The sequence below is a fragment of the Coregonus clupeaformis genome, chromosome 27 (genome assembly GCF_020615455.1).
Source record: "Coregonus clupeaformis isolate EN_2021a chromosome 27, ASM2061545v1, whole genome shotgun sequence".
NCBI classification, from domain to species: Eukaryota; Metazoa; Chordata; class Actinopteri; order Salmoniformes; family Salmonidae; genus Coregonus; species Coregonus clupeaformis.
The window spans coordinates 353,618-370,317 of NC_059218.1; the positions used below are offsets into that span (position 1 = coordinate 353,618).

General features: G+C 44.0%; 3 protein-coding genes across 3 annotated transcripts; all 3 read right to left on the reverse strand.

Moving 5' to 3' along the window:
- Window positions 1-1,899: 1,899 nt before the first annotated feature.
- On the reverse strand, window positions 1,900-12,305 carry LOC121541784 (protein mono-ADP-ribosyltransferase PARP15; the record flags this gene model as incomplete). Its single annotated transcript, XM_045208262.1, has 12 exons — window positions 1,900-3,255; window positions 3,433-3,607; window positions 3,950-4,095; window positions 6,071-6,691; window positions 6,822-7,025; window positions 7,689-7,874; window positions 8,072-8,134; window positions 8,369-8,524; window positions 8,648-8,789; window positions 8,945-9,166; window positions 11,744-11,980; window positions 12,231-12,305. Coding segments are annotated over 12 exons (2,511 nt in total), but the record flags the coding sequence as incomplete, so codon positions are not given.
- Window position 12,306: 1 nt separating this feature from the next.
- On the reverse strand, window positions 12,307-13,818 carry LOC123482020 (protein mono-ADP-ribosyltransferase PARP14-like; the record flags this gene model as incomplete). The annotated part of the gene is made up of 1 exon (XM_045208263.1): window positions 12,307-13,818. A coding segment is annotated over exon 1 (1,458 nt), but the record flags the coding sequence as incomplete, so codon positions are not given.
- A 17-nt stretch (window positions 13,819-13,835) lies between these two features.
- Window positions 13,836-15,366, reverse strand: LOC123482021 (protein mono-ADP-ribosyltransferase PARP14-like). Its single transcript, XM_045208264.1, has 3 exons — window positions 15,339-15,366; window positions 14,949-15,176; window positions 13,836-14,740 (listed from the first exon to the last, which is right to left on the reverse strand). Exons 2-3 carry the CDS (start codon window positions 15,046-15,048, stop codon window positions 13,836-13,838), a joined length of 1,005 nt encoding a protein of 334 aa, XP_045064199.1. The 5' UTR covers window positions 15,049-15,176; window positions 15,339-15,366.
- Between the last annotated feature and the right edge of the window lie 1,334 nt (window positions 15,367-16,700).

Sequence of the window (16,700 nt, forward strand, 5' to 3'; positions counted from 1 at the left end):
GATGCTATTCTCTCTGCTGCAAACTCACTGGTGGTGAATCAGTGACTGCCCTGGCTGAATTTACTTGAATGTGTGTGTGTTCATCCCTAATAGGTGCACCATGTCCAGTCAGAGCTATGTTGGATGGATTCCAGGAGGATGGCGGAGGGGAAAGGACATCTGGAAGGGTCATCTAGGGATCCTATAAATAATGTACCCCTGTGTCAACAGCCAGGCTAGAGTTCCACTGGGCATAGGTTCCCTCACATCAGTGGTTCCCAAACCCTTTCGTGTCGTGACATATTCCTGTCACAGCCGACAGCTCTATCTGAGACCCGGTAGAAATAACTGACCTACTATTTGACAAGTACTGGCTCACATTAACCCAACCACCCCCACATTCACGTGTTGATGAGATACACTCACCCGTGCTGCGATAATGTAACATGTGACATTCGCACCATGACACTTTATGGTTGGCTGTTTATTAGAATGTGGAGTCATTTCCTGATGGCTTTTGTCCACTGGATTTGTAGACTGCTTTGTTTCTGTCATGTGACCTCATTGTACATCAAATAGTGAATAATATAAATGAAAATGTTTACTCTCTTTTACACAGATACTTGCACACCGTACTTTACAAGGACTTATGTAAAGTCCCTGCCCTCTAGTGACCAAATGTATCATCACACTCACCCACACAAGGACAGAGGTGACACAAAACTAATGGTATGAATTTGTGCATATTAATGTTGATGTCATCATATGTATCTACTATACATGTACATAATACAAAGCAATAAATACAATGTTAGGCCTACTGCTGCTAGGTAGCTCTCTCTCTGCTCTCCCCCTCCCCTCTGTCTGTCCTTGATTGCAGGAGTGAAGTCTGGTGTGCGGGAGTCAGGGTTCCAGCTGCAGCTCATTCACCATAATCACCTCAGCCTTTAAGACCCGGTCAAACTTGCCACTCATCGTCAGATCATAGTCAAGACGACCATGTTAGTTTCGCTGTTGACTCAACCTGCTTGTTTTCGCCCTTTGTGTTTTTGGCCTGTTCTAGTTACTTTTCTCCTGTGCCACAGATTATTGGAACCTGACTCCTGCCTCCGCTTCACTCCTGCCACCACCATCCTGCTTTCCACTACCGGACCTCCCTTTTGGACTCACCACGGACACTAGGACATTACGGTACCACACCTGCTCTGAACCTGGATCTGTTACCCACCCTGTAAACCTGGACTTGCTCTTCCCCTATTATTGGAAACCTGGACAAATTGAACTTTGTAAATAAACCTGTTAAACCTTCTCTGGCTCGGTGTAGTTGTCTGCATTTGGGTTCAAATCCAGTTAAATCATGACATACAATTGAAATCTGAGAATGGAATTGAAAAGCCTCTTGCCAAATTATTTCTATTTAAGGTGTAGGCACTGTCAGGCATGATACAGTACATTAACCTACACAATACCAGATAACATTATTTAAAATCTGGAGAAACAACCAAATCAAAAGGAACATGGACCCAGAAAATAGTAAGAGAAGACACAGTCAGAATGATTAGTTAATTTATTTAAGAGTGATATCATAGCCTGGGTCCCAGACAGTATATATGTCTTAGAGCTAGCCATTTCCATGTTAGTTGTCTTGCCTTGTCTTGAAACATAAAATGTCTGTCACCCAGGCCAGAAAGAAACTTAAGTGCAATTGTGCTTAACAGCTGTTAGCTCAGGGCCCGGTTCCATAAAACATATTAAGTGTTTCCGTTAACCCTCTACAGACTAAGCCCTATTTATGCCGGGGGAGGAGGGTTCCACTAAGCTAAATTATATGGAATTGTTTTAAGAAGGTCATACCAAGGATCATTTAGCTATTTGATTTGGAATTTTAAGACCCCTTGAAGTATCAAAAAACATATAACAAATTATTTGATGAATTTTTTTGGGGGGGCATTACTGCTATTAGCCCATACAAACGCATTGAATAACAGATTCACTAAATGGAATAACAGAGTCCCCCAACAAATAAAGGAAGTTTGTTCTGAAGTGTCCGTCCTATATCTGAGCGATATAAGAAAGGTCAGTAAACATGTTACACATTTTTCTTACATGTATTTAACCACTTATTTTTGGCACTAAACAGTCTCCATGTATACTTCCATTAATCTTTTCAACTGGGGTGACCATCAGACGAGTCTTGTGAGGCCTGTGGGCGTCCTAGAGCAAAACAACTGACATGTACATGTTCATGAGAGTCTAGCCTTTCCACAGACGGGTCATATTAGTGTGGGGGTCGTAGAGCAAATCGGAGAACACCATCGTGTTCATGAGAGTCTCATCGACATGTACGTGTTTGTGAGAGGCCAAACCGTTCGGACGCTACAGAGGATTTTGTGAGAAGACCGATTTTCGGGATGTCTCATGGTCTGAGAAACACCACTTTTTTTCTCAACTTGTTTCTATTACTTTCTATCAGGTCAAACTAACTTACAGAGTTGGTAGCTAGCTAGCCAGCAAGCGTTGTAGCCATGGAATGTGTAGCTTCCATTGTTTAGCTACCTACCTACCTAGCTAGCTGGTGGTGGAGGTTTTCCTTTTGAAAAGAGGGCAGAGGAAAGCAACATTCACCTCCACAAATGCTGTTTACATTGATATCCATACTGAATTTAGCACATAAGGTACCTCATCGGCACCCTTAACATTTCCACTTAATTTAAAGGGGAAATTTGCCTTAAAATGTTTGTGCAACTGACTTAAAGTTAAGGAACATTTAAGGGAAAATTAAGGAGAAAATGTACTTAAGATGTTTTATGCAACTGGGCCCAGGCCCTAAGCAATATAATTGATATGTCTATAAAAAGTAGTTACTCTAAGGATGTCTAACCTCAAACATGGCTATAACAACTAACCCACATACCTTTAAAACCCTTCACACAGACATATAGAATTTGTTATGAAGTATTGATGTACTAATGAATGTACAGTTAAATCCAATTTACTTGAATGTGATGAGGAACTCTGGATAAGCCTGCACATCATTGAAGATCACAAACATGGTTGGATTGGAGGTGTTGTCTGTGACGCTGTCGTACAAATCAGCATCCTTCCCTGAAGGTTTGGCAGGAGGAACGATCAAGCCTTTTTGGCCCCGAGTGAAGTCTCCAACAAGAACCCTGGCCAGGTACATACGCTTGAGCCCCTGTGCATCAGCTTTAGAATATCCTCCTGCTGAATACCTGGAGTCCACAGCAAAGTATGATCCATTGCCAATTGCAGCACCTGAACGAAAAACATATTGTACTTAAAGAGTTGTAAAACATTTTTACAACAATGATACCCAGTTGATCAGATTGATTTATGTCTGAACATCAAACTCCTCCTCCCTTAGGAAGAGGTCTCAATATAACAGTAAAAATATTGGTCATCAGACATGTTTCCATTAAACCATTCTCATACCATGTGTTCCAGCGTAGCTGCGATTGAAGCCATGGTTGTTGATTTGGGTGATGGAATCTGAACTGGTGCCATGGAAGAGCAGTTTCTCGTTGTTTGTGTGCTTGTTCTTGTCCTCCAGGAGGTTCTTTCTTATCTGGTAGCTCTTCCACAGTGCCTCGTTCTGGACTCGTTCAATCTTCAAATAGCAAACAAAACACGTAGAAATCGACAGTGATTTTTTTATTACTGAAGTGCAATCCCACATACCTAAATATTTAATGAACAGCACAGGAATAAGTATAACACATTTCACTGGTTCCAGGAAATAAGGTTCCATTCTTTAAAAAAAAGTCCAAAACGCTTTGCTGCCTTTAATGTAGCAGCAAACACAATTAAAATGATTGTCTTAAAAAAAGATAGTTGAGGGATTTCTAACATCAAAGTCGCAAAATGTGAGGCTTTCATATAACGTCACCATAGAAAATCAGTCTATTGTGGATTGCAAATGAAATTCTGCTATATATTTTTACAAACATACTTTAACGATGGTGTTGTTGAGCAACGTTTTCTGAAATTCCTGCTCCACGTCGTTGTATCCCTTGGATCCTGGAGTTAGTGGGACCAGCATTAAGAGGGAACCCTTCATGTCATCCCAGTGTGCAGGCAGAGACACTGATGAATCATCTGGACAAAACACAGTAGAGAGTTAGGAATTTAGTGACCAATTCATTACACAATAAGTATTGTATATTAAAAAGACTCAATCATTAACAACTTTAAATGCATATTGATGATATACTCAGTGCCATGAGGAATATCTATGTAAGAATGCTGTTCATTGACTATAGCTCAGCATTCAACACCATAGTACCCTCCAAGCTCATCATTAAGCTCGAGGCCCTGGGTCTGAACCCCGACCTGTGCAACTGGGTCCTGGACTTCCTCACGGGACGCCCCCTGGTGGTGAAGGTAGGAAACAACACCTCCACTTTGCTGATCCTCAACACTGGTGCCCCACAATGGTGCGTGCTCAGCCCACTCCTGTACTCCCTGTTCACCCATGACACCGTGGCCAAGCACGCCTTCAACTCAATCATCAAGTTTGCAGACGACACAACAGTAGTAGGCTTGATTACCAACAATAACGAAACAGCCTACAGGGAGGAGGTGAGGGCTCTGGGAGTGTGGTGCCAGGAAAATAACCTCTCACTCAATGTCAACAAAATAAAAGGAGCTGATCGTGGACTTCAGAAAACAGCAGAGGGAGGACACACGTATCCACATCGTCGGGACTGCAGTGGAGAAGGTAGTAAGCTTCAGGTTCCTTGGCGAAAACATCACTGACAAACTGAAATGGTCCACCCACACAGACAGTGTGGTGAAGAAGGCGCAACAGAGCCTCTTCAACCTCAGGTTGAAGAGGCTCTGTTTTTTGGCTTGGCACCTAAAACCCTCACAAACTTTTACAGATGCACAATTGAGAGCATCCTGTGGGGCTCTATCACCGCCTGGTACAGCAACTGCACCGCACGCAACCGCAGGTTCTCTCCGAGGGTGGTGCAGTCTGCCCAACGCATTACCAGGGACAAACTACCAACCCTTCAGGACACCTACAGCACCCGATGTCACAGGAAGGCCAAAAAGATCATCAAGGACATCAACCACCCGAGCCACTGCCTGTTCACCCTGCTATCATCCAGAAGGCGAGGTCAGTACAGGTGCATGAAAGCTGGGACCGAAAGACTAAAAAACATCAGGCCATCAGACTGTTAAATAGCCATCACTAGCACATTAGAGGCTGCTGCCTATAGACATAGATTAGAAATCACTGGCCACTTTAATAAATGGAACACTAGTCACTTTAATAATGTTTACATATCTTGCATTACTAATCTCATATGTATTTACTGTATTCTATAATATTCTACTGCATCTTAGTCCATGCCGCTCTGTCATTGCTTAATTCCATTCCTTACTTAGATTTGTTTGTATTGGGTATATGTTGTGAAATTGTTAGATATTACTTGTTAGATATTACTGCACTGTCGGAGCTAGAAGCAAAAGCATCTGGAGCTAGAAGCAAAAATCTGCTAAACACGTGTATGTGAGAAATACAATTTGATTTGATGTGCTGCAGCAGTAGACCAACACATTCCTCTCTTTCTAGATGAACAAATAAAGGTGAATTACACACAAAAAAAACAACATCTTCTGATGTGAGGTAAGCACTCAGAACATCAGTTTTCGTTGTTTCTCTATGAATAATTGTAATATTGAGAGTATAAAACAGAGAAAACAGAATTATGGAAAATACAAGAGAATTGTATAGGTCCTGTCATGCCAAATACTGCTTATTAAACATTATTTTACCAGGCATATTGACAGAAAACATATCTTGTACACCAAGGACCCGGGGACGAGTTGCAGGGTAGAGGATAAGAGAAGAAAGTGTCTATTTTAAAGCTATAAAAAAAATAGCTTGCAACATGCTTGTGCTAGAAAAGGTTGGAGACCCCTGTTATACAGTATGCAGCCACAAAATTAAACAAAAAATGTGTTCTTAAAAAGAACACATTCTTTGATATTTAATATCACCATTCTACATCATTTCATTTTAACGCAGTCTAGACAGATGAGGATTAATTATGGATTGACCCACCTTTCAAGTCTTTTCTCAATAACTCAACTTCTCTTCTGCCCCTAATCTTGACAGCTCTCATTTCTAATACATTTGCCTCATAATCCTCATTGTTGATCTTGATTGTCACTTTGCTGTTCTCTGTCACAGCCTCCTCCAGGTTGTAGTTGGTGAACATGTCGAAAGGCACCATTGTCCCACTGTGGTTTTGGTACTGCCACTCCACCAGGCTGCTCACCAGGAAAGCTTTCTGTCTGCGGTTCTCTTTCCTCTCCTGGTCCAGGAGCATGTCCATGATGTGGCCGTCTGCTGTAAGCACATCGCGGCTCAGGCCCTCCAGGCAGATCAGGGAGTCGGGGCCCTTCTTCTCCAGGCGTATCCTGACCGTCAGCTCCCTCTGCATGGCCTGCAACTTCTCCATGTCCTCCTGGCTCAGCTGGCTGATGTACGGGTTCTTGATGGTTTTCTCAGTTTGCTCCTTCACGATGAGGTTTTTAATCCAGTCCCGGGCAAGCCTCACAGCCTGGGGGTTCTCTGCACACAACTGGAACACGGTCGGGGCAAACTCCTCTCCCTCCATGACAAAGTTTTCACGGGCAGAGTGCTCATCACTGGGTCCCATAAAGAATGTTGTCACTGAATCTATGAAGAAAGAGAACACATAACATAAACTCCTTGACAAAATGTAATTTGAGATTATAATAACTATATTGTATTAGTACACATTGAGCTCATATTGTCTTCTACCTCGCACACTTCCATTCTCACTGACCTTTTATCTTGGTTAAAAAGCCCTTCTCCTCCACTCCCTCTCCCACTCTCCTCTTCATGCTCTCGTGGAACTCAGTCATCATGGTGGTCTGGAATATCAGGATCTTCACACTTCTCACAAACCGTCCCTTTCTCTTCTTCACAAAGTCCACCACCGCGTCAATCATGGCGTCCGCAACAGCAGAGGGACTCGCTCCACCCTGGCCTGACAGACAGACAGATGGAGGCAGACAGACAATAACATGGCTATGGAGGCAAACAGAAAGACACAGATGGAGACAAAAGTACAGACAGACAATGACATGATGCAAATCTGTCCCTGAGAGTGACTAATCACAAGAAAAATATGGAAGAAAGGGAAGGAGACAAGAAAAATACGGAAGGGAAGGAGACAAGGAAAATATGGAAGGGAAGGAGACAAGGAAAATATTGTATTTTTATTTAACTAGGCACCCTGCGTCACCCTATGGGACACCTGATCACGGCCGGTTGTGATACAGCCTGGGCTCGAACCCGGGTCTGTAGTGACACCTCTAGCACCGCGATGCAGTGCCTTAGACTGCTGCGCCACTCAGGATCCCAACAAGTAAAAGAGCGAGGCATAGTTTGTGTGGGGAAAAATAAAAAAAGCAGAAACACGCAGAAAGAATAAGATTATTTGAAAATTAGGCTAAGAAAAGTAGCAGGTAGTCAGTATGAGTAGCAGGTAGTCCCTAGCACATGGAAGCAAAACATATGGCCACTCCACAACCTCAGAGTAGGAACAAAGAACACAACAGAACAGGCCAGCACACTGCAGCCAAGTACAACAAAAACATGCAACTACCCAGGACAGTGTAGTCCAATAAAGACCATTAAAGCAGAGTACCTGTTCCAAGAGCTGGGAAGGACACTGAGGTGAACTTTTGCTCCTCACACTTCTTGAGAACATTGTACACAGTCTCTTTAATGATCTCAGGGTCATTGTGTCCCACAATGTGCATGATGTGTCTGCATGGGAGAGATCCTGCTGATGTCATTATCATTCTGCATTGCTGGAAGCTTGGGGATTTGACTGTAGAGAGGCATACAAGGAAAGGTTTTCATGTCAAGAATCTGTTACTAAAATATACAATCAATGCACACCAGTGTTGTAGGACCCATGGACTGGACTCTGACTTTAGACTTTTACAAGACAGTATCAAACAGTACTGAAATGTAATCTCATTCACAGCCAACATGACTACCAGTTTCAAGGACATGGATACACACCAATCTCTGAGCACTCCAATTCCACCTTCAATCCAGCTCCTTCTAAAATGGATTTGGATACACCTGAAGAAACAAAGACATTAAATAAGTTGTGAGCAACCATTAAATAAGTTGTGGGTCTGTGGGGGTTTATGGGATTTAGCTTGCTTCCTGATCGTATAGTTGTAAACACTGTTAATTTGGATTGTGTAGATCTTAAACATCCTTATAAGGTGTCCCTTAGAATTTGTCTTTGTAGCCTCATAAACATGAAACATTGGTTACCACACCTATGCTTTTGTCAGAGGTACAAGTCACCTGATTTGAGGTTAAAGTCCTTATTGGAGGAGTTGACAATGACGTCACTGGTCTCCTTGGTGATGTCTCCTGATGAAACTTCAAAAGTCATGTGACCCATCTGCATGCTGTACACACCCAGAGAAGGTGATGACACCTGTCCAAAGAAGCCTGCACCTAATGAAAATAACATGTTTAGACAAGAGGTTTCTGTGGAAACAGACACGCTCTAAAGAGGCAGCAGGGTCTCAATGGTTGAATATTTTGGGGGAGATTTTGAAGGCTGTGAGTTAAGCTTACCAGAGGGCTGCTGTGATTGGCCAACATAGGATTTGGGATGTTGTGATTGGCCAACATAGGATTTGGAATGTTGTGATTGGCTGGCACCTGAACTCTGCCAATTATTCCCTTGTGTCTGACCTTTGAATTCCCTGACAAAGCACTGTAAACAGGAGATATAAAAGTGTGGAGCATTTATCAAACATATCTAAGAGCACAACAAACAAAGACAAAGGTGAGGTTATCCCAACAATACAATCTCTGTGTGATGATAAACACTGAATCCCCCTTTAAACCATTTTCCATCTTCAAACTTACATCCACAGTTTGGGTGTCACTGGGGTGGACCACGATGGCCACCTCTTTTAGGTGTGTGGAGTGTCTTCTCTGGCTGAAGTCTTTGACCTCCTGCAGAAGAAGCTTGGACACCAGGCCCTTAGGGAATCCCATGTTCCCAGTGCCAATGGCAGGGAAAGACAGGGATGCCAGCCTATGCTTCTCTGCCTCGCTCAGGCAATCTCTGATGATCGTTATCAATATCTTAAATCACAAACACATAGACAATTTTAGAAATGTTTTACTAAAACCTTTCGATGCACTGATCACGCCCACTCTCAATAACCACTTCTTAATTTGAGCTGGATCCTGCCGGAACAGGATCCGGACCTCTCAGATTTGACTTTGTTTGTTCCGGCACCTATTTGCCCGATACCTCTCGCGGCATGATTTATTAATTGTTTCACTGTTCGCACTGTATACATTCTAATAAAAGCGATCAGCGTTAAATCAAGGTGCCTCGTCGTTATTTCTCCCACCCCACAGAAAGACCATCATGTAGAAGTGCGGGGATCCTTCATCCTATCCTGCCACACTGATTCCAGACCTGCTCTCTTATTTGTACATAGAGGTTATTGGGAGTGCGGGTGGGGTAAGTAACTGATCTTGACACAGGTCTTGGTAGTGGTGGTCAGCTAGTGAAGAGGTCCCTACGTAATCACGTTACGTAGCCTAGGCTAGTCGTCTCCATACTGAGTTTGAATCGTGGGAAAGCCAAGTAAAAAAATGAATAAGAAAAGGCAATCGAGTTTGATGACATTTTTCAAGTCCAAAAATCCAGAGAAAGATGGTGAATCGAACCCAGAACGAGCCAGAGAACTGTCAGTGCTGGAGGAGTGAGGGGCAAACGGTTCCTGATGGCGATGCCTTAGCTAGCAGCGCTGCTAATCCCGCCAGTTCAGCATCACCACCGGCACCTCCACTAGCTAGTAGGCCTACTAGCGAGTCAGACTCAGTGGGAGAGGGAGACGGGGAGCTGGGGGGGAGGGGGGCAGTGCATCCACCAACGAAGTGCTCGGAGCTGGTGCAATTTGCAGTTCAAGAACAAGCAAACACATAACCCCTGGCTTGTCATGCAGAATTCAAAGTTGGGCTGTACAACATGCAAAAAGGTAGGGAGCTTGGGTCTAGAAATGACTGGAGGGATTAAACTAGCAAAAGAGTGGGTGGAATCCACAGTAAGTTAACATCCTATGCCTCAGACGTAAAAAACAACAACAAAGAGCCCTCAGAAAAAAGGTTTTTGAACATGCCCGAACCAAAGCGCATTTGGTGGCAGCAAGCCTTGTAGACAAGGCTAAAGAGGACACCCAGGTTATAGTTAACCTCTACTGGATCGGTGTCCCGTTTACGGGACGGTTGAGCTAACGTGCGCTAATGTGATTAGCATGACTGTTGTAAGTAACAGCAAACTTTCCAGGACATAGACATGTCTTATATGGGCAGAAAGCTTAATGTCTTGTTAATCTAACTGCACTGTCCAATTTACAGTAGCTATTACCATGCTATTGTTGGAGGAGAGTGCACAACAACAAAAAACATATCAAAGCAACTGGTTTGATACATTCACCTCTGAAGGTAAATAATGTACTTATATTCAGTAATCTTGCTCAGATTTGTCATCCTAAGGGTCCCAGAGATAAAATGTAGCATAGTTTTGTTTGATAAAATCAATTTTTATATTCAAATCTAGGAACTGGGTTCTACAGTTTGAACCCCTGCTGCCTCTGGCTCCACACCCACCCCACCCAGTCATCTAGATGTGTGAAAGTTAGTGTATAAGCTAATGATCCATCATGTATGACATTCCTGGGAGTGTGTAAACTTACATTTTGTTTTACCATATCATTTTTGTATGTTCTTTATAGTTATGAACTTGAAAATGTATCAATTGACCAATTCGGCACATTTGGGCAGACTTGATACAAAATAGTCCAGTATTGCAATGCTTCACTGGATCAATCTGATACTTTGCACACACTGCTGCCATCTAGTGGCCAAAATCGAAGTTGCGCCTAAACTGCAATATTATATTGTGGCCTTTCTCTTGCATTTCAAAGATGATGGAACAAAAAAATATATAAAACACATGTTTTTTTGTTTGTATTATCTTTTACCAGATCTAATGTGTTATATTCTCCTACATACATTTCACATTCCCACAAACTTCAAAGTGTTTCCTTTCAAATGGTATCAAGAATATACATATCCTTACTTCAGGTCCTGAGCTACAAGCAGTTAGATTTGGGTATGTCATTTTAGGCGAAAATAGAAAAAAAGGGTCCAATCCTTGAGAGGTTAACACTCAAAATAAAAAAAATAGACAATACAGCCAGAGTCTTCAGAACAGCCATAGGAGGCTAAACGTCACAGCCAGAGGTCCGCTCATGGCTTTGAGCAATAAATTGACTCTCAGGAGTTAAACGGACTTGACATGGGGAGAGACATTGTGGGAGGTTTTGAAAACTAAGGTAGGACATTTTTTTCCCTTTACAAACTTGTTCTGTACTGTGAAGGTAATCTGAATATGTGCTTCATATTATCACATAGGCAGGAGGCCTATATATTCTCATATGTGTGTTCTGCTGTAGACTACATTGATACATTTTATTTTAAGTTATATTCCGATATTGTGATATTTGTTCTACTGCTACGTTGATGTCATTTTTTTCTCAATGTGCTCCGGCACCTCAGAGCCCCCCCCATCCCCCATCGTGCTCACTATGTGTTCCGGGACCTCCCGATGTACAAATTAAGCACAGTCAATAACTCATAGCTTACCTTCTCTGCTGAGCCAGCTCCCTGGTCCCAATGGGGGCAGACAGTATGGATCACTCTCTGACATCGCAGGTTGTAACCGTCGGTGACCACAACGTCACCATAGGCCAATCTGATGGTGCGAGCCTCATCGGTGGCTGCTGATTGGAGCCCAGGACCGGCTGCCTTTAAGATGGCATTGGACACAGCACCTTTACTCAGGTCCACATCCTCAGAGATGGTGTTGACGATGCCATCAGACTAGAGGTGTCAAAACAAATGACCAAACATTCATGAAGCGAGAAGGGAACAGCTATGTATTTCTATTCAAACATAAATTATGACATCTACAAGACAGCTGTCATTCCAGATAAAGAAGAGTAGAATGAAAGGTAAACCAATTATACATCTTATACTCTGGGTTATCTGATATTCATGTACTTCTTACCATACATGTATTATATAACAATGGTTTACCTGGTGCTCTGATAACTACAGTAGGTGTACTCACACATTCCTCCTGGATATTTCCCTTCCTTAGAATGATCTTCAGACCCTCTTGTGTGCGATTGGTCTGCAGGATTTCCCCCACTGCCTGCCCTCTCAAACTTCCTCTCTTGGCCATACTCTCTCCTCTGCTCCTCTCGGTTTTCATGATAATTTCTTTGAGTTCCGCTTTCTCTAGCTCCTCCTCCCCTATCTCCACGTCCTCCTCTCCCTCCACCTCGGCCGTGTTCCCATTGCCTATGTCCCCATGGTGACTGTCCCTGATATCCAGGTTCTTCATGTCTGTAACTATGTTGTCCTCTTCCCCTTCGTCCACTTCCCTGTTGTCCACTTCCCCGTTGTCCCCTTCCCCTATGTGCACCCTGCGGAGGCATGGTCATTTTTGGGTGCAGGTCACTGAATTCTTTCTGGACAGCACTGGCCAGGGCTCTCACAGTGTTGTCATTGTTGTCCACCAGGTGAATCTCAGTCAGGGAGGTCTGACCCCTCAGGTTCTCACAGTAGTCACGCACTGCCACTGCAATGGTCTCAGTGCACAGGTCCAGAGGAAAGCCGAATATCCCAGAGCTGACGGCCGGGACGGCAACAGTTGAGCAGTTAACCTTCGCAGCCTCCCTCAGGCTCTCATTCACAGCTCGTTTCAGACGCTGTATGGCTGTTCTCCGGTCAAAGTCTGTGAACCGTGGACCGACCGCATGGACCACATACTTACAGGGCAGATTGCCTGCATCTGTCACAATGGCGTCTCCTGGCTGCAGTCGGCGGTTATTACGGACATGTTGATCACTGAGCTCCTGCAGCCGTGGACCAGCAGCCTTGAGTAGTGCTAAAGCCAGGCCTCCAATATGCTGCAGGTCTTCATTGGCTGCATTGACTACTGCATCCGCTTTGAACTTGCAGATATCAGCCTTACTGACGGAGACCAGGATTCCATTGTGTGTCCTCACATCACAGCAGGATGACGGGCCAAACCCTTCCTCCTCATCTTTATCATCGTCCTCAAGCATGTAGTCTTCCTGCAGCAGCACCACACAGCCATGATCCTTCATCGCCATGGAAACAAACATGCTTCCCTTCTCTTGGAAGTACTTCCTTGCTCCAGGCTTCATGATGGTGAGCTCATCAGTGCAGATGGCTTCTACCATCTTCTGAAAGGTCTCCTTGGCCTTCTTGACATAGAGACGGGCTCCAGAAAGGACAATTCTGGGCCTTCTGGGGTCAAAGCCTACATTCACCTCATCACCCTTGGCAAAATGTTTCCAGTCCTGAGATTTGTTCTCCTGAATGAATTTAACCACGGCACAGGACTTGACAAAGACAGCCTCTTCGACTCGTGAGTACTTTTCAACAAAGTCCTGCAGACTGTTGCTGACCTCTCTGACCGGGTCCAGGAAGCCAGACACAATGATTCTGTCTCTGCTCTCTGGGTGAAGCTTTATCACCACCGTTTTTTTCTTTAGGGAGTTGTAGGCATCCACCAGCTGGTTGTTCAGATCCTTCCACTCACGCTTCCTTAGCACCTCCTGGTCCTCCACCATAAGGCTCTGCAGGGACAGGGCAGTCTTCACCCTCTGCTCTGCATCAGCCAAGGCTCGGTCTGAGCTGCCAGTCAGAAGCACCTCTCCACCCTCCATGCTGTACACAGCACTGATGCCCGGGACGTGAACAGGTCCTTGGACATCTCCATACTGTCCACTGACCGCAGGAAGTCCAGGAGGTGGGGGTCCAGCTTCAGCTGCTTCTTATTCATATTGAGCTTCCTCTCCAGGATCCAGTTCTGCACCTTGTACACCTCTGCGACAAGACCTGAGAGAGTCAGCTTCTTGGTGTCGTCTCTGTAGGAAAAACCCATCTCTGGGGCTTCGTCTGCTACACGCTTCCGCAGTCCGTCCTGCTGCAGGATGTAGAACATGGTAGGGGACACGTCCATCTCCTCCGAGACGCCGTCCCTCTGCCTCTCTATCTGACTCATGGCCCTCTGCATGAGGTCTTCCACCGGCCCCCTGAGTCGCTTTGTGTCTTCGGCCAGACCTGCAACTGTCAGAGACCCTTTGGAGGCATCCATAGCCAGCACAGCATCCTCTTTCACCACCGAGCGGACTTCGTTCTCCACTGCCTTCCACGCTGGGGCACTTGCAAAACACTCAAACACTGCATATTGGGCCATGATGTCACGGAAGACAATCGAGGCATTCTTCTTCCATCCGTCTACATGTTTGCTTGTTAGTCCTTTCTGCCTTAGCAGGGTTGGCAGAGGACTGAGTTTTACCTGAGGACTATCCATGTCTACATTACAGAAGTGGGCCTTCATTTGGTCAGTGATGGGGGACAACTGTCTCTTCATGGAGAGGAATTTCCATACGGCAGAATGCACACTCTCTATGAAGGGGTCAGGCATCTTCCACATTGGCCTCTTCTTGCCATACAAGGCAGTGCCCAAGGACTCGTAGTATGGATACACGTTGACTGGGACTTTGCCAATTACATGATGTTTATTTAGAGTGGTTTCCACAACTGAAACGACATAGATAACAGACTGTCTGTCATAGCATTAAATGAGGGAGAAAACTGAATATTTCTGTTAGAGGCCAAGAGACTGCTGCAGCAACAGAATAGCAAGTCTACATTTAATTAGTCTTACAAAGAAAGTAGCAGATGACCAAATAATCAAATTGATGAACATTTATTTAATAAAACAACTAATTCAAACAGCAGGTTTTACCTTCTGGTGTGTGGAAGGTGACAATGGCTGCCTGCTCCTCAGGAAACATAGTGATGTCCTTTGCTGGGCCAGCCCATTTCTCAAAGTAGAGCTCCAGCATATCTTGAGGTATGTTGGAGGTCAGGTTCTCCACTCTCACACTCTGGCCCCTCTCTAGCAACCAGCCAATCAAACCCTGCTTCTGGAAACTCTTGTTGCTCTTGCTCTCAGTGAGGAACCGCTCCACATCTAAAGACAGACAGCAATCATATCCTTAATATCATGTACAACAGTTCTTGAAATTATGATCCCTTAGTGTGAGGGAGAGATCTGTTTTATAATACTTCAGAAGTGAAATTCATTGTTTATTTTTGTTGTAAAAAAAAAAGGTAATTTGAAATAGTGACCTACCTTTGGGATTATTGAAAGTCACGATAGCTGTTTTGTCTCACTGATGACCTCCAGGGAGAAGTTGTCTTCCTCCAGGCCAGAGATGGTCTCCACCAGCAACAACAACATGTCTCTCGACATGCTCTCAGGAACCCTCTGCAGCACCACAGCAGAGCTCTGAGGACACTCCTCAGCTCCACCCTCCTCTCCAGGCCCACTCTCAGAGTTGGGATCTTCCTGTGCTCCACTTGACACATCTGGGATGAAACACACTAGATATTCATATTCAATAATCTCATTTATAATTTCACAATTCTCTGACTTCATTGGCACATTTCTGCATATGACAAATTTACGAGTAGATATGGCCTGATAAGCCTGCATTTTGCAACACTGTCTAATGATATGCCAACAGGGATTATTAAATAATTGTATTAGACATCACATGAAATATAATAATATTAGGTCAAGGGAATGCATCAACAAGTCTGATCTGTTCTGCCTAATAACCACAGAAGCAAGGAAAGGATGTTACCTGACAATTCATTGCTTGTAGCACCAAGCTGGAAAACATGCAAAAAACAAACAAACAATATGTATAGGTCAAATAGTTAACCAATGGGCAACTTTACAAGTATGCTCTTTAATATTAGCCATAAGAATAATGTATTATCCATCAGTATGAAGCCCTGGATAGCCTGCCGGGCCAAGACAACACTAATTTAGCCTACAGTTAAACTCTGTTAAACCAGAAGTAAAATCTTGCATACAGTGCATTCGGAAAGTATGCAGACCCCTTGACTTTATCAACATTTTGTTACGTTACAGCCTTTTTCTAAAATGGATTAAATTGTTTTTTCCCCCCTCATCAATCTACACACAATACCCCATAATGAAAAAGCAAAAACTGTTTTTTAGAAATGTTTGCAAATGTATTAAAAATAAAAAATGGAAATATCACATTTACATAAGTATTCAGACCCTTTACTCAGTACTTTGTTGAAGCACCTTTGCCAGCGATTACAGCCTCGAGTCTTCTTGGGTATGACGCTACAAGCTTGGCACACCTGTATTTTGGGGAGTTTCTCCTATTCTTCTCTGCAGATCCTCTCAAGCTCTGTCAGGTTAGATGGGGAGCATCGCTGCACAGCTATTTTCAGGTCTTTCCAGAGATGTTAGATCGAGTTCAAGTCTGGGCTCTGGCTGGGCCACTCAAGGACATTCAGAGACTTGTCCCGAAGCGTGTCTTGGCTGTGTGCTTAGGGTCGTTGTCCTGTTGGAAGATGAACCTTTCGCCCCAGTCTGAGGTCCTGAGCGCTCTGGAGCAGGTTTTCATCAAGGATCTCTCTGTACTTTGCTCCGTTCATCTTTGCCTCGATCCTT